Raw genomic sequence first — 18067 nt, 5'->3', positions numbered from 1 at the left:
AATCTGTAGATATTTCTTTTTGTCGCAACACTTTAAATTTATACAGTACCTGTTTTGCTATGCTTTAGAATAATTTTTTTCTTAAATATTTCATAATGATTCTAAAAGTTAACAGGAAATATAAACAGCAGATGAATTCTAAGGCACTGATTATATTACCTTTTTTTTGCCTTTGCAAGACTAAGTAAATATTTTTAATTTAGAGCAACTGAATCCTTTGCTATCTTTAACAGTTTCCATGGGACTGTGACTTATCTGCTGTTTATGTTACTTAAATTCAGCTTGTCCTTTGTCATTGAGCCATATCGTAAGACTTAAACTGTATTTATATTAACCAAGAAAGAATGTTTCACCACTAAAAGCAATAGTCAGCTGAAACCAGCTCGACTCTACACTTTGGCTTTGTACATTTTTCTCCTTGTTTATTAATGGGTGGGTGTCACCTGCATAACCATGAAATCAGTTCTTTATAGAACAAAGAAAATCACACATTCTTCCAGAGACATCTTGGCAGTCTTTATACTTAACACTGTAGTATGTTTTTATTGTTGTTCACAATTCGGAACGCACTATGTGCAAATCAACCCAGTACTACTTAGGAGAACTCTTGTGAGGCAGAGAAGTGGCAAATAGCACATTTGAGAGATACTGATACACAGGATTCCTTCTCAAGTATCTGATTAGGTGTTTACTCCAGTCTAATATACTAATTTATGTTAATCAAAGAGGGGTAGATAATTTCCTCTGTAGAAGTTTGGTTTTCATTCTGTCCTTCTGGGCTCAATCCCTTGCCTGTATTTGATTCAGGTTTGGTAGAAGCTGGATTTAAATTTCCCTCTGACCATTCTAATATGTGAGCTAATCTGCCTTTTGTAAAGTTGGTTCTTAGTAGTATCCAAGTCATTTTTGGTTCTTAAAAAATGTTAACTATTCAACCATCCTAACATCCAAGACCTTGTGATGTTTTGCTTCATTGCGTAGAAACCTACTTGATCCACCACAGTTCCTTTTCACCTTCAGGGAGAATGGTTCTGACCCGACTGCATAAATTATGGAACACTCTGCCAAAATAATGATGTTTAAAATATGATCAGAATGATTAATTAATTTGCAATAAATTTCAAATAACTGGAAGACGATCTGGGATTCAAAATACTCTTAACAATTTCTTTCTGCATTGTATTTTGGAATGATTAAGTATCTTTGTCATATCGTTGCATTGCTTATATAGAAATTGAAACTTTCAACTACCACTCAGAAATATAGTCACATTTTGATTACCTGTAGTGGGGGAGGGAGGGATGAGATTAGAAATGGGAAGAAGGAAATATGGATGTGGGCAGTTACAATGGGAACAATATTTGCAGATTCTGCTTTCTCCTGCATGGGCAAGATAGTGGAAAATAGCATTAGGAGTTGTGTCAGGATCCCCAAGACTACCTTCAGGTTTAATGATTCACCAGGAGGACTCTTAGAATCCCGAAAAGCTGTTATACTCATGGTTGTGGTTTATTACAGTGAAAGGATACAGATTAACAACGAAGGGAAAATGTACATAGGACAGAGTCCAGGAGACACCGGGGAGGAGCCTCCAGTTATCCTCTCGCAGTGGGGTTGCACAGGGATGCACTTGCTCCTCCCGTCCGTGGTGTGTGATAGCACATACAATGTATCGCCAACCAGGGATGTTCTGCCGAGCCCAGGTGTCTGGGGATCGGTCCTGTAGGAACGGAATGCGTGTGTAACCCACCTTAGCTACTCAGTCTTCAGCTCCTTCAGAGGTCAAACTGATACAGAGTGACCCATGATCCAGGTAAATGAACAAAAATGGCATTCACCATAAATCACATTGTTAGCATAAATTGTCTGGTGTGGCCCAATATCTCGGATATATAAAAACAGCCTTATCAAACGGAATATTCCAAGGGTCAGAGGTTAGTTCCCAGGAGACAGTAACGGGCCAGTTCCTTTTTTGAAATATTCTGGCTTTGAGCACCCCAAGTCTGCTGAGTTAACCCTTCACTTCACAAAAGCTCAAAATCAACGAGGCTTTCGGGAAGTGGCTGAGGAGTGTGCCGAGGTGGTGGATGTAACGAGAGGGTCTCCTGGAAGTAGAGGAGGAAGGTAGCCTGAAAATACAAAACATTCCTCACCAGAGGATATCCACATATAGATAATTGCAAGAGTGTAGTTAACAGCTAATTTGAATTTGTAGGTGTTTGTTAATTGGCCAATCTCCGAGTAGTTAATATTTTTATATAGGTTCAAGTTAAATGAATGGGAAAAGATCTGGCCTGTTTTCTGTGTACTTGTGGTGAGATATTTTTAAAGGCTGCTTGGTTTTTCTGTAGGCCTCTTAGCGTCTATAGACCTCTTGTTCCCACTAATTGCCAAGGAAGGCTGGTGAATCCTGTGGAATTTTGTCTGAATAGGACCAGTTGGTAAGAAGGTTGCCTGTAACTACTTTGTGATCTGTCTCCCTAAGAGATTTTTCCACCTTTATCAATACTTTTCTTGCCCAGCAAAATTGTTTATCTAAAAGTAATAGTCTAATTAAGCAGTTGCACAAGGCAAAGATGCAGCCAAGGAGCCCTGACTGTAGCATCCGTTCATAAAATGAGAACAACTTTCAGGTTGACTGTGTTTTTCAGGGAAAAAGAGTACTCACAAATCATAATTTTTCGGGTCTGCAGGCCTTTTTAAAGCAATTAATAGGGCAATTCTGTGTGGCAGTCCAATGTCTGTAAGGTGGCTTGCTCCAACTTAATAAAAGGAGACTGTAGATGTAGGTCTGGTATTATTTCCTTTTATTCTTACTTAGTTAATTCTGTTTTTCTTGAGATATGTGATCTATTACTCTATGCCTGGAGAACTACCATTTTGCACTTGGTCTCAACTCTTCTTTCCCTGCTTCCACAGCTACAGGAAACCATGCATGGAACTGGCTATACTCTCTTAAGACTGACCCTTGGTATTTACTGTCCAGCTCTCTGTCCTGCTCTGGCCGTTCTTCATGACAGCATCTCTGATATAGACCTTTGTCCTCCATTCTCTTGGTCTGCAGTTCCTGCAGAAAGCCTGCTATATTATGTTTAAAAATCTAAATCCTAAGATAACTTAAAGTTATCATTTGGATAGTGGAATATGTTTTTTCTCCTCTTTTTTGGATCTACTTTTATTTTCATTTCTTCCAGCCACGTGGGTGGTATTTAAATAGGATACTTTTGGCATTTGAGTTGAATTTACATTTGTGCAGTGAACCCACAGATGAAACCTTGTATTCATGGTTAAAAAAACAAAACCAAACTCACCTTAACACCTTCCTTCTAGGAGCCCTCATTAGTCAAGTATTTTTGAGCTTTGAGTAAGTTCATTGTGATTTTTCAGAGGTGTTTTAATAGTTTAAGATTTTTCATCTTAATGATCAACTTTAATTTCTCAAATGGCTTTACATATTTTTCTTCTTTGCCCCCTTTAATGTAAAACATTGCTAAAATTGCATTCTCACCTATTTGGAATGTATAGAATAAAAGTCTTAATATTGTGTACTGTGCTCAGTGCTTTATTTTCTTTCTTATTGTCATTAACATGTCACACTTCCCTTCAAAGCTTTCATGTGCCCAAATGTGTTCTGCAGAAGATCCAAGCAGAACCAGTACATCTTAGATTTTATAATCGAGGCACCACAACTCCCAGCCATACAGTGATCTCCTTTATCTTGTTTTATTTTCCCCATTCTCCTGATTACATTCTGTAACATACTGTATAATTTTTATGTCTTCACTATATTTGTGATCTCTCTTACCCACTAGAATGTAATTTCAATGCAAATAGAGATTTGGGGGGTCTATTTTATTCACTGGTGTCTTCCCAGGATCTGGAATAGACCTGGCACTTGGGAGGTATTCATTGAATATTTATTAAATTATTGAATCAATAAATCCTCAAGGAATGCACTCTCCTACCTATATTTTGACTCTTACACTCTTTTGCTTTCTATGATTTTATCATTGAGGATTTAAGGTTCTTTTGTTTTCCTTTAGCTTTGCATTGCGTATGTGTATCTTTTTCATCTAAATTCAAAATTTTTCCCCAATACGTGTTATTATATTGGGTCATCCAACCTGAGTTTTATTGCACCACTGACCTTCTTTACTTGATATTCTTACTTCGTTTAAATATGAAAAAATGAGGGCTGGAAACTTTCTGATTCTATGCTTGTATGAAATACTTTGCATATTATCATTGCTCTACTTAACATGTACATTTCTTTACATGATAGCAATATCTGAGAATCTTTTTTTTGAAGTATAGTTGATTTACTGTTTCAGGTGTACAGCAAAGTGATTCAGCTATTCAGATAGCTATATATTCTTCTTTAGATTCTTTTCCATTATAGATTATTGCAAGATATTGAATATAATTCCCTGTGCTAGGCAGTAGGTCCTTGCTGTTTATCTATTTTATGTATAGTAGTGTGTATCTGTTAATCCCAAATTCCTAATTTGTCCCTCCCCTCTTTTTCCTTTGGTAACTGCAAGTATGCTTTCTGTGTCCATGAGTCTGTTTCTGTTTTGTAAATAAGTTCATTTGTATCATTTTTTTAAACTCCACATATAAGTGATATTATATGATATTTGTCTTTGTCTGATTTCACTTAGTATAATAATCTCTAGGTCTATCCATCTTGCTGCAAATGGCATTATTTCATTCTTTTTGTGGCTGAGTAATATTCCACTGTGTGTGTGTGTGTATATATATATATATACACCAAATTTTCTTTATCCATTTATCTGTTAATGGACATTTAGGTTGCTTCTATGTCTTGGCTATTGTAAGTAGTGCTGCTATGAACATTGGGGTGAATTCTGAGACTCTAATGTAGCCTTATGCATCTCAGAGGTAACACCAATTGGCAAAATAATCTTCAGACTTTATAATTGTTAAATACATTAAAACTTGCAGTTCATAGATAAACAACAGGTTTCTTCTGTATAGCACAGGAAACTATATTCAGTATGTTGTAGTAATCTATAATGAAAAAAAATATGAAAACTAATATATGTATGTTTATGTATGACTGGAACATTGTGCTGTACACCAGAAACTGACACAACATTGTAAACTGACTATACTTCAATTAAAAAAAAAAACCCAAAAATTTGCTGTTCAGCATTTCCCTTTTATGATGATACTTTTTAGGAATCTATTTAATGTTTAAGTAAAATTCTAAATTTAATACTATGATAAATTAAGTACATGCATAATTTAAATATTTTATGCTCTGACTTTAGGTACAAGTTATGGAAGAGAAATTAAAAGCAGCTAATATTCAAACCAGTGAATCAGAGACGAGGTTGTATAAAAAGTGTCAAGATCTGGAAATCCTAATACAGGAAAAAGATGACATCATTCAAAACTTGGAACTGCAACTTGAAGAGCAGGTTAGGAAAAATTTGATCATCAAAGAGTTCTAAATATGTGCATTCATTTACGCATAATAGCAAAGATTAAAAAGAGAGAGCCTAAATTTAGATCAGAAATCTTACTCATTTGGTTAACCCGTAGAATTTCATCACATCTGTTGGTGAAAGGTGCAAGTTAAAGTGACATCCACTTCAAGTCCGGGGTGATTCCAACGAAGCATCTACTGCTTTTTGGATGTGACAATACTCCTTAAGTTGAAAATGCTTGGTTATCAGTGGGCATTTATGTCTGTAAAATGTTTGAAACAAATATTTGCTTTAGATTATTAGAGTGTTGGAAATGTTTATAGAACATGAAAATTTAAATATATGTTTGACACTAATCCTTCTGCTTAGAAATGTGTACACTATTGACATCATGTATAGTATTTAGTTTATTTTTAAAAATGTCTTTAGGAAAATTTTCATTAGGGTTATTTACTTAGAAGATCATTTAGCATCACTAAGTATAACCACTATAAAGTTGTTAAATGTTTAATCGTTTATTTTCAGTATTTTTAAAATTTCTCTGGGGGGGTCAGCGTTCCTTTAGATCAGTGGTTTTCAGCCTCAGCCCCCACCCACTGAGATTTATATGATAGTCATATTCCCAGTAGTTTTGTGACCATGACCAGAATTAAAAATTGGTAGATGTGAGCTAGAGTTTCTCAGTCTTTATTTTTTCTTGATCTTTTAAAACTAGAACTCCAGGGGAAAATAAGCCATACCCCAGAGGAGAGTCTCATTCTCCCCTCCCTGCTCTGGTTGACTTCTGTTCCACCGTCCTCAACCCCAGACCATTTCCAGAAATGGTTTATTTTGTTGATTAAATTCTCTGGATTGATTTCAGTATATGATCTTTCAGAGAAAGAGAATAGCAGATGTTAAAACTAGAAATATTTGTGTATGCCTTTATTACTGTATCTGCTGACAGTCATTCTCATTTTTTCCTGTTTGGTAATGTGAAGGTAGATGTCTTAACTTGGAAAGAGTTTGTAGTGGACTTGCCTTTTATATCTATGATGTAACATTTCCAGACCAGTGAGCTTATGTTTGAACTAAACAAACTGCTAATATTATTTCAGAAACAAATAAGGATTCAAGAAGCTAAAATAATAGAAGAGAAAGCAGCTAAGATCAAAGAATGGGTAACAGTTAAGTTGAATGAGGTATTTATTGCCATACCTGTCTTTTCTTTACCTTTTAGTTCTTTTGAATAGAAAAGTCATCAGAAAATCTGAATGAAACAAAATTCTGATCAGTTGGTGGTGCTGCTGGCTTCTGGTATATGTGAGATAGGTAGCTTTCACTTTAATGTATTTCTAAAATAAAAACATTTATAGACTCATGGTAATCAGTATTAAGTAGCCTCATTCTGATTAGTTGACTTTAGTTCTCATTAGTTAATATTAAATAGAGAATATATGTGTATATCTCATAAAATTAATGTATTCAGTATCTGAGAAATACACATTATTTAGTTTATATGGCAGATTAAATGCTAGAATAACTTGGTATTTTACTGTGGAAAAAAGCATAGGAGTGAAAAACAATGAAAACTTTTAGTTCTTAAAAAAAAATATTAAAGCCGTAGTAATCTTGGTGATAAGCTGTGCTGATAAATTCATCTGATGTTTACTTATTTCTTTTGTATTTTGCTCATGTGTAATTAGATATTAACATTTTCTAATTACTATAATTTACTAGTATATTTTAGAAAAATTATCCCTGTTTAGAAGAAAACCATTATGTTCTTTTAGCTGGAATTGGAGAATCAGAATCTGCGTTTGATCAACCAAAACCAAACTGAAGAAATAAGAACAATACAGTCAAAACTGCAAGGTACGAGCACTTTGACTAAGACAACCTAATTGGATTTACTTGCCTGTTACTACTGAGCACTTGATGTATGACTACCACAACCAAGGAACTGAATTTTACATTTTATGTAATTTGAATTGACTTAAATTTAAATAGCTACATATCCATATCAGCATAGCTAGACAGTAGTGAATAACTCAAAGGAGGTAACACTAATTTGCACATTTAATCTGAAGTATGTTTACTTTTAAAAAATCAATCTTGCTGTTTTCCATTTTCACTCTGTAGCATTGTGATCAACAAGGACTGAAATTTTTGCAACCTGAATATTTTGAGCAGAATTTTATAATGTGAATTAACCTTTTGCATTTATCCAATGCTTAGGGTTACTTTCTTTCTTTTCAACTTTAAAGCCTAAGGATAGGTGGTAAAGTTAAAGACAGAGATTTACTTATTATGCTACTCCTTACGCTCAAGTGCTCACTGAGCTGAGGAGGAGGTGAATCAGCAGGGTGTATGGATAGCCTATGCATATTAGACCCATGGCCCAGTATAGTGCTTTTCAAACTTTTATTTAGGAGCAGAACCATTTTTAAAACGTTTTTTTCCCCCCTGTAGAATCTCAAGAGATAAAAGAGGTAAAAGCATTATTGGGTGATGGGTCCAGAGTTCTGCAGACTCAGTCTCCCCTATGCCTTTTCTTGCATTTCTTGTATCCTCTGTGACGTTTCCACAAAGCCCTGGGGTTTCCTAGAATGCTATACTCTACTCAGTTATCAGTTGCTATTTAACTTAACCCTTTGCTGCTGTAATTTCTTTGGAAACTTTTCTTACTGTCACTGGGATCTCCAACCTTTTGATCTTAGAAGCAGCAATGCTACAAGTCCCAGAAGATGACTTAAACCCATGCTTAGGTGCTTGAGTAATCACTACCCTAGCTGTCTAAATTCTCTATCTAACAACTGTCCCCTCCTTTTTTTTCTCTAAGGATGTGATTAAGGCTCTTCATATTGTGGTCACCATAGACCAAGCCCCTTCATCTGGTTTCTTAGGAGAAGCATACTGAAAACTAAGCTAAGCAAAAAAGTTATTCCAGTGATCATGTGATATTTGCCCCAGTGATCATCTAAATTTTCCTGGATTGTCTTGGCAACCAGGACCTCAGCCCCTTTTTTCTCACTGATGGTAGCATTTCCAAACAATTATTTTTTACCAATACTTGAGTGGTATTTACCAATACTTGACTTTGCAAGAAGCTGTAACTCTCTAGTTGTTTATAAGCTGGTTTTGGGTTTTTTTGGTTTGTTTTTTTTGAGCATTAACTATTTTTAAGGGGATTAGATATATTTCTCTTTGCAGTTAAAAATATTTTGCACATTCAAAATAAATAAACTGATTTTAAATATTGGTGTGTGAGACTAGACACTGAGGGTTCCATGTTACTATACATAAATAAAGATGAACTTCAAGCTTTTTTCCTAGTATAAGGAGTGATTTGTCCAAGTTTTTATATGCTTTGGTTCCCTGTTTAACAAACTGTTATTTAAAAAATTCAAGCCTTAATTTTGATTAATGATCTTGCAGAAGTTCAAGGGAAGAAGTTGTCTGCTGTCTCCACGCCAAAGCTTTCAGAAGGCCAGCGCCTGAGCAGTTTGACCTTTGGGTGCTTTTTATCCCGAGCAAGGAGCCCTCCTCAAGTAGTAAAATCGGAAGAAACAAGCAAGATACCATCTAAAGAACCTGAGTTCACTGAAGAAAAAGACATAGAAGGTATTTATGGACTAAAGGAATTTACTTCGACATTTTTTAAAAAGGAAAAATCGTTTGTTAAGATTAATCCAAATATAGCTTAATTTTCCTTATTTTCTTCTTGACCACTTGATGCTGTAAGAGACTATTTCTAAAGCACAATACAGCATTTAACTTTGTGTATCTAGTTATCTTGTATTTTTTCTGAGATTCTTTGCCAGTGAAGCACAGGAAAAACTGGTTTTCCCTACTTGGTACTTTTTTCCATAGTAGGTAGCAGTAATATTTAAAATTAAAAAGTATATAGTCATACCTACAAGTACTTGTTTTAACTGAGTTTCAGATTAGAAGTATGAATTTTCTATTCATTATTTAAAGTGTAAAAAACTATCTATTACTCAATATGAAGTTAAATATGATGTGACAAACTTTTAAAGAAAAAGAACACCAGGGGACAATTTAGTAACAGCTTTGATTTTCCCTTTATTGTCTCAAAGAGGAAAATATTTATCGGGATGTTTAAGCCCTGGACCTGTGTGCAGATTTCTACCCACTTTTAGTCTTAAAGCCCCTCTAAATTTTGCTTTATTATGCAACTGCTGGCTTTGCCACCACTAGTATGACTTTTCCCAGTTATTTTAGAGAAGCTTGAATTTGCCTCTTCTATTTTCGGTTCCTGTTTCCTTCCTCCAGAGGAGAAAAATTATAGCTCTCAAAGCTGTGTTGATTATGAAGTTCTGAAAACTACATAATGTTTTTCCATTCAGAAGGCTCCTTTGACACCTGCTTGTATGTCGTTACTTGGGGTTTTTTTTTTCTTTTTGAGAAGTCATTTTGACTTTTTCCCTACTTTCTAACAGTCAGTTGAGTATAGGTTGCCTGTCCTACAACTCTTGCTTATTTGCAGATTTAACAAACTGCCTGACACCAAGTTGTAGAGTGTATTTCTCGTGCTTCTGTATCCGTAATTATGAAGGTCCTGCCTATGTGTTCATGTTTTCTTTTGTACTCTCCTATCTAAATTTTTAGCTTACTGTTTATGAAGTCAGTGGTTCATTTTAATAATTATGTTATAAACAGAAACAGCCATATCTAAAGACGTTTTTAAGAGTGTTATTCTTATTGTAAAGACACATTTTGTAGTTATGATTAAACCAAAAGAGTGAGTCAGGCTTTTCTCTGTGTATGTTTTCTTCATGGTTTTGCATATTTCATGTATTGAAGCTTGGGAACAAAGTTTGTTTTTTAAACTATAGCTTTACATTTATTATGTTTAAGTTTATTTATGATAATTTTGGAATTTTGTAGAAAGAGGGTTGTCATTTTCTTTGCTTCAAGAATGGAATTAATGTTGTTCATTTTTTTAGCTGTCTCTTTCTTTGATAGTCAACATTGCCTTATTCCTCATTTTGCTCTTGTATTATCTCTCCCCTAGACTATTGTTAGTTTTTTTTTTTTCCAACATGTTTCTTTCTAAAAAGCAACTTCATTTTGATACTATTCTATTGAAGGGTTAGGGCTCCGTGTTTTATAGAAAGCTTAATAGGTTTCAAACTTGAGTTTAGAAAAAGACATATGACTAAAAAAGGGATAATGTAAATTGACTTTATTCATATGAAAATTCCAGTTTGTACAGTGTGGTTACATAAAGCTAAATGTACAGAAAGATTGCATGATGAAAGGCAGCAGGCCAATATAATGTGTGCTTTTCTAGAAATGGAAATTCCAGAAAAGTCTGTCGATAACCAAATTCAAGAAAACAACCGAGGTCAGAGAACATTGCACCAAACCCCTTGTGTCTCAGAACAGACTCGGAAAACAAGGACAAGCTTTGTGACGGATGGCGGCATGTCCCAACATTCTGGGGCTCCAGGGAGTGACTGGAGTTCTGATGAGGACGACGAGGGTAAAGGAAGATCCAAGTCCAGGTACACGTCCACCCTTTCCAGCCACACCTCAGAGGAAGGGGTCCAGTGTAGCCGCATGGGCAGTGAGACGTATCTCACAGCCTCCGATGACAGCAGCTCTATATTTGAAGAAGAGACTTTCGGCATAAAGAGACCAGAACACAAGAAGCTGTATTCTTGGCAACAGGAGGCACAGTGGAAGGCTCAGAATTGTCCTCTCGGAAAGGGAAATTCCGAATCGAGTAAAAAGGAGCATGATAGCTCCTCAGATGAACTGAATAAAAAATTTCAGTCTCAGAGACTGGATTATTCATCTTCATCGAGTGAGGCCAACACCCCAAGCCCTATTCTGACCCCAGCTCTGAGTCCAAAGCATCCTAACTCACTCCCCGGGAAAGGCACACAACTCATGCTTTCCTCAAACCTGCCACCTCCAAAGTTAAGGATTCCTAATGTTTTCAGCATTAGTGTAGCCCTAGCCAAGAGACACCTAAGCCAGCCACAGTTAAGTTCCGACAGGATGTTTGGTACAAACCGAAACGCTATAAGCATGATACGGCCACTGAGACCTCAGGAAACAGATCTCGATCTAGTTGATGACGACAGTACAGAAATTTTAGAGAATATGGACACAAGTTGTGATGATGGATTATTTTCCCATGACTCCCTGGAATCCCCGTGTTCAGATGACCAGGAAACCTGCGACTCAGCAAAGAAGGCGGCCTGCGGCAAACCTCCAACTCCTCCCCTGCACCGGTTTCCCTCTTGGGTAAATTATATCGCTGTGCACAATGCACACACACTCATTTTTTCTGAGCACTCATTTTTAGGTTTTACTTTACTTCTTGTCCTGTTTCTTTTCAAATCCAGCTTTGTTCTGTCAATCCCCAGTTTTCAGAATTCAGTCTTCCCCTATTTTTCCCCCAGAGTTCTGAACCAGTTGAAAAATAAGACAAGGATAAGACAAATGCGAGGTCAAAATGTTACCTTTATTACCAATAAAACTGATTTTAGACAATTGGTGGGCAAATGAACCCATACTGCACCCAGGAAAGAGCTGGATTTATTCACCCAGTCCCGGGTAGCTCTGGACCAACCACCACAGCTTCCTCCAGTGAGCCCCCGCTCCTGTAAAGCATGCATCCTAGACAAAGAACAAATGGTTTTTTCCTGCACAAGCTACTTCTCAGGAGAAAGGAGGGAGGAAGGTGCTGGGCTCTGCATGTCCAGTTTCTCCTAGGCTAACCTATCACGTTGAGCCACTCTTCCTTCTTGGAGAGGAGGAAGTGAAAGATTGGAGCAAGGTCAGGTGTGCTCAATTTTTGGAGCCCCCTCCACGTGGAAGGAAACATCAGAGGTGGAGACAAAAGTTTCTTCCTAACCGTGTAACACTTTTGGGTGAATTCTGGTCCAGGACACTTACTGATCATCAAGTTTTAAACTTAGTTATTTACTTGATTGGCTTTAAGAGAAACTTAATTGTACTCTTCATGAACTTATAAATCCATTGCTTTAACCAAAAGCATCTTCCTGTGTATCTAGAATAGACTGAAATTTCTTCCATTGAAACACTGACCATTAATACAATAATTTTGTGATTCTTCTTTGGAATCGCTAGATTAAAAAAATATCTTCCTATATTTGAAACAAAGTGAAATTATTCTGTTTGTAGATTTAAGTTTTCCTTCACATATGGGCATAATTTAACCTTTGGCCTCCAGAGAATCATATGGGTTATGGGATTTTGGGGGGGGTTGGAGTCATGTTCTGTTATTATTTTTTATTTAGTGATGAATGCAGTTTTAAGTAAATTAAGGCAACTATGTTTTCCTACTATAAATCCAGACCTTGAGATATATCTGCTCACTCTTACTTTTAAAAGAACATTTCATTGCAGTGTCCACATGAAACCATCTGCAGTTTATTACTGAATTCTGGATAGCATAAAAAATTGGATGTTATTGGCTTGTGAACCTCTGGAATTCCAATTATGTTACCCGTTAGGCAGTCAGGAGTTGAAATTTTGCCTCTTTTATTATGTTGAGATTTTCAGAGATTTAGGTCCGGCTTTCAAGTTCGTTTTCTTTGGCAAGCCATTTTGACTACTTTTTTTTTGCCTTTCTTCTCCTTGTCTTCTGAAGCTATCCAGTCCTGAAAAAGTAGCATTGCTTTTCAAAAGCCTTCTAGCAGACTGGCCAAGTTTGAGGTGTTATTTCTGTTTGTTAGGGAAATTCAAGTTTCAAGGAAAAGAGAAATATTGTAGTTACCTCACTTTATGAGAGTTCAAGGATTTTTAAGAGTTTATTTTCAGGCACAGCCCATCCTTATTGAACTGGAATATTATTCAGAAATACAGTCGTCACTCTCGTGGGACAACAGGTGATGATTCAGCAGCCCCTCTGAGAGTCAGCTCCTTAGAAACAGGTGACACCCACTGTCCCTGGTCCAGTGGCTCAGCTCGTCCTCTCCTGTCTGCAGGGACTCTCTGCTTCTCTCACTGCTGCCAGCTGCTCTCCTTTGCTCTCTCATGGCTCAAAGGGCCTCATGTCTTCTACTTACTGCCTTAATTTTATATGTCTTTTCCACTCTGCTGTGTGTCTCTCTGTGTCTGTCTCACAATCATGCTCTCAAAGAAACTGCACTTGATTCATTCATTCAGCCACTCTTCAACCTAAAGTGTCTCAGATGGTTAGAGATCTCATGCCTGTTACTTCACAGGCCACTGGCTACCACGGTCCCGAGGAGGACTGCCTTGCTGCCCACTGTGTCCTGATCCAGGCAACTGTCCAGGATAGGTGCCTAACAAAGTCAGGACATGGTGATCGATGCCTTAGGAACAAACTGGAGTCTCTTTTCTCACAAGGGACAGGGCTGATAACCTTCCGGTACCCATTTCAGAAATCTCTCTCTGAGAAGAAGAGAAGGCAAAATAACAACCTACTTTTGGATCCAGATCATGTAAAACCCTTGCAATTCTCAGATTCATTTATTATTTGACCTCAGGTATTTCTTCTGCTTCATCGAAGTGTACATTGAAATATAAAGGTGATAGCACTTAATCCTACTCTGTGCTTTCTGACTTCACATTCTAGCTTTCTTTTTTCTTTAAGCATATTCTAGAACAATTGAATATTAAAGACAATTTTTGTGTGAAGTCAATGATAATGAATGGTTTCTGGATTCAAGTTACACCATTCAAGGTTTTCCCTTTTTGTTTTTCCTCTTTTAACCATTTCTAAAATGGTGGAATATTAATGGTGGTACTTATGAATAGTCAGTGATTGCAAATGTGCTTTCTCTCACCTTTTTCCTGTCTCTTCGAAAAAATTTAATATACTGAGCAAAAATTTGGGGACAAAGATAAATAATGGAATGACTAATGGATGGAAAACATTTCTGCAGTGCTGTTCATAGTGGCATATTTTAGTTGGCACTGATGACAGTTTTATAATAATGCTGTACTCGGGTGAATATTAAATGAAGAACAAATGAAAAACATGTGCACTGAAAGTAATCATTTCTTTGCTTCAACTATCCAGCTTAAATCTCTCTTTTACGTTAGGAAAGCAGAATTTATGCTGTAGCCAAATCAGGCATTCGAATGTCTGAGGCCTTCAATTTGGAGAATGTCCATAAAAGTAAGTGATTTTGCATGCTACAACATGGATAAACTTTGAGGACATTATGCTAAGTGAAATAAGCAGTCACAAAGGACGAACACTGTATGAGTCCAGATTAGATGAGGTATCTAAAGTAGTCAAATTCTTAGAAACAGAAAGTAGAGTTGTGATTATTAGGGGCAGGGAGTGGGGGGGAGCAAGGGGAAGCCGAGTAGTTGCTTAAGTGGTATAGAGTTTCAGATTTGCAAGATAAAAAAGTTCTGGAGATCTGAATCGCAGCTATGTGAATGCATTTAGCACTGAACTGTGCACTTATAACTGTTTAAGATGGTAAATTTTATCTTATGTGTTTTTTACTGCAATAAAAAAAGTTAGAAAGAAATAAGTGATTTTGTTTTGCCATTTCACTAGCCAAGAACTTCCTGAATGTCTAAAGTCATTGGAATAAACACAGCTTTGCAAACTTTAGAAAATGCTTTTTAAGGTTGCTGATTTGTATTTTAAAATTGAAATTCTTGTTACTCAGTATAGGGACACATACATATGTTCAACTCTCTCATGCAGCGAGTGCCTCATGTTTTTACCTAAAAGAGCCTAAAGCTAAGAAACGGTGGAGTTTCAGCTGTTTAAGTGGTAAAGATACCAGTCTGTGTCTTCTTTTCCCGGAGTTTAAAGCACATTCCTATAAAAATCGTAGGAATCTTTGCACAATGCTATAAAAATTATTATAGAAATAACACATGTCCCTTATGAAAAATAAAACTAAACAACAGAAAACTGTCTGGAATAAAAAGAGAAAAATTTCTGGGGTTCCTTCTACCAGGCCCCTCCCTATCCTGCTGCTAATCCATATCTTAGAGTTAACCACTGTGTTCCCGTCCTTTTCAGCTCTCTTCAGTTCTTGCCATTCAGGAAATCTATTCTCACCTTTCAACATGAGGTTCACCTGAGACAGGTTTAAAAGTGGCGATGTTTTAACACCATGTCCGTAACAGGGTTATGAATAATCAGAGAATAGCTTCATAGGGTACTGCTTGCTGAGTGAGTCAGCAGGTGTTTGTACTCATTTCTGCCCAGCCTGAGCTGGATGGAGATGCTGAAGAATTAAAAGCTAAGACCCTTGCTCTCAAAGAGCTTACAGTCTAGTTGGGGAACCAGCACACTTGAGGAAATAATGAACCATGTAAGAGTATATAATTAAAACTCTAAATGCCATGATTCTTAGACTCTATAATGAATATCACGTGTGTTAATCCAATTTCTCTTTCATTGGAAATTTTGCTAATTCACATTCATAAGAAATAGACCTAGGTGCTAGTTAGAAGGCTTTTTAAAAAAACTTACTTTGTTTTCTGTTTCAGATTCTGTTGCAATGCTTTCCTGTACCACATCAGGACTGTATACATCTCTGATATATAAGAACATGACAACGCCAGTATACACAACCTTGAAGGGGGTAACTCATTATTGTTACCGTTAACATCTGGTTCTCTTCATGATAGATCAAGAAAACTGTTTATTCAAGCTCCAGATTCCATTCTTGACTTTTACATGGACTCTCCCTTTATAGAGAGTTTTAGTAGTTCACACTAACATAAAATATAAAAAGAGACGAAATGGAAACATCTGGAGAAGATATTCTTATCACAGTATTAGAGGTCTGATGGGCTCCTGTTTTGTTATGCTACATGTGAGCCTCCACCCCTCCATAGCTGTTCCTTGTTTAAAGGGGACAGTATTAATGAGGTACCAAAAACTCCTAATATAGAAAGATCTTTGTGTCACGGCCAGGGCTCTCCTCCCTTGTGTGAAGTACCTAATTAAAATGAGTATCGCCAGGTATTAACAGCCTTACATTCTTAGGAATCTTTTATAATTGACAAATGTCTTTTTTGATCAGAATTTGGGATTTAACAACATGACTTTGATAATGGCAAAATATATTCTTGTATTCCTTTTCAAAATCGTATTCCATAACTTCTTCTGATAAAACATCCTTCTATCTAAAAAAAGAAGTGACCTTGGAGGTGGACACAGGGAGATTGTTTTTCTTTTCCTTAGAAGGCGACCCAGATAAGCAGCAGCCCATTCCTGGATGACTCCTCTGGGTCCGAGGAGGAAGATAGTTCCAGATCCAGCTCCCGGACTTCGGAGTCAGACTCCCGCGGTCGGAGTGGGCCAGGCAGCCCCAGGGCCATGAAACGAGGTAAGGGAAAGTCTCAGGCATACAAGACGACTCCCAATCAGAATATTTAATGGGAATTTTATCTCTGTAATAGGACTTAAAAAAAAATCAAATTCCTGGCTTTCAATCATAGTAAAAAGAGAATTCGCCAAGGACTAAGACGTGTATTTTAGTTCTAATTCTTTTCTTAATTCTCTGTATGATTACGGACAAGACTGTCTTTTTTTTTTTAAACCTTATTTTGTCTGTAAAAGAGAGTTCATTTCATTATAGGAATGAACTAAGGTACTTGGCCAAAATGAGGTTTTTCTTTTATAGTTACTGCGTGATTTTTTGGATAGTTTATGGGATAGACTTATTCCAGCTAAATTTCTACACTGCTAAATGGCAGAGACTACACCTAAAAATGTGGTAGTTAATCTGATAGTAAGATGGAAAGTAACAAAAGTTTACTTTGGTCATGTCTACAATTTTTAATGGATTTGGAAGAAATTTTTTGCATATGTACAGGTTATAGAGAGCGCTAATCACAGTGAATGACATCTGTATTTTACAAAAGTCTTTGATGCAGCACAGTATATTGGTTTTCAGACTGTGTTCCATGGAACCCCTAAGTACTCCCAAACCCCTCAGCTTCCACTGGAGCTGTTCAGCTCTCATAGGGTTAATATTTGGGGCTGTCATTGGTCTCTTTGCTAATAGCTTGCCCCTTTGACAGCCTGAATGAGATTATATCACACTTTTGCTCTTTAAAACACTGCAAGGACGCCTTATAATGATGATAAGATACTATGTGATCCTTTGATGTCTTTGACTTCATTTCCTCCTTTTTCCTCTTACTGAGCTCTGGCCGCCCAGACCCTCTTGCTGTTCCTAGAACATGCCATGCGTGCTTTTATTTCAGGCTCTTTATCCTGATTGCTTGCTCTCCCCGGTGTTCTTCCCCCAGATGTCTTACTGGCTGGTTCCCCAGCCTCCTTCAGTGCTGTGCTCAGACACTGCCTTCTTAGTGAGACCCACCCCGACGGCACCATTCAAACGCAGCCCTTTCCCCTTCTCCAGCTGCTAGCCCCTCTGCTCCCTTTAATCTGCGCTCTTTTATTTTTTCACAGCTCTTACTGTCTGTTTTTTTGCCTGTCTCCTCGACTAGAATCTGTGTTCCATGAGGGCAGAAGTTTTTTTGTTTTGTTCTCTACTCCATCCCTAGCACTGAGGTTAGTGCCTAGTGCTCTGGCCCCGGGGCTGGGAGCCTGAGATTTGCACTCCAGCATCGCTTCTGCCTAGTGGTTTGGCTTTGGACAAACCCTTTATTCTGTGGAC

At 37.0% G+C, this 18067-nt stretch overlaps 1 protein-coding gene across 3 annotated transcripts in view; it reads left to right on the top strand.

The window, feature by feature from the left end:
* Positions 1-18067, top strand: part of PLEKHH2 (pleckstrin homology, MyTH4 and FERM domain containing H2) — an 83585-nt gene that overhangs the window by 17800 nt on the left and 47718 nt on the right. For 2 of the 3 annotated variants that reach the window (XM_010997151.3, XM_064494534.1), the window contains exons 4-11: positions 5295-5444; positions 6551-6634; positions 7226-7307; positions 8871-9056; positions 10750-11711; positions 14505-14580; positions 15924-16018; positions 16624-16768. In XM_010997151.3, coding sequence (XP_010995453.1) covers positions 5295-5444; positions 6551-6634; positions 7226-7307; positions 8871-9056; positions 10750-11711; positions 14505-14580; positions 15924-16018; positions 16624-16768 — 1780 coding nt within the window. The remainder of the gene's footprint in view (positions 1-5294; positions 5445-6550; positions 6635-7225; positions 7308-8870; positions 9057-10749; positions 11712-14504; positions 14581-15923; positions 16019-16623; positions 16769-18067) is intronic. The other variant, XM_064494533.1, reaches the window with a different exon arrangement.

This window comes from Camelus dromedarius, chromosome 15, assembly GCF_036321535.1.
Source record: "Camelus dromedarius isolate mCamDro1 chromosome 15, mCamDro1.pat, whole genome shotgun sequence".
In the NCBI taxonomy this organism is placed as follows: Eukaryota; Metazoa; Chordata; class Mammalia; order Artiodactyla; family Camelidae; genus Camelus; species Camelus dromedarius.
This window is presented reverse-complemented; position numbering and strand designations above follow the sequence as displayed.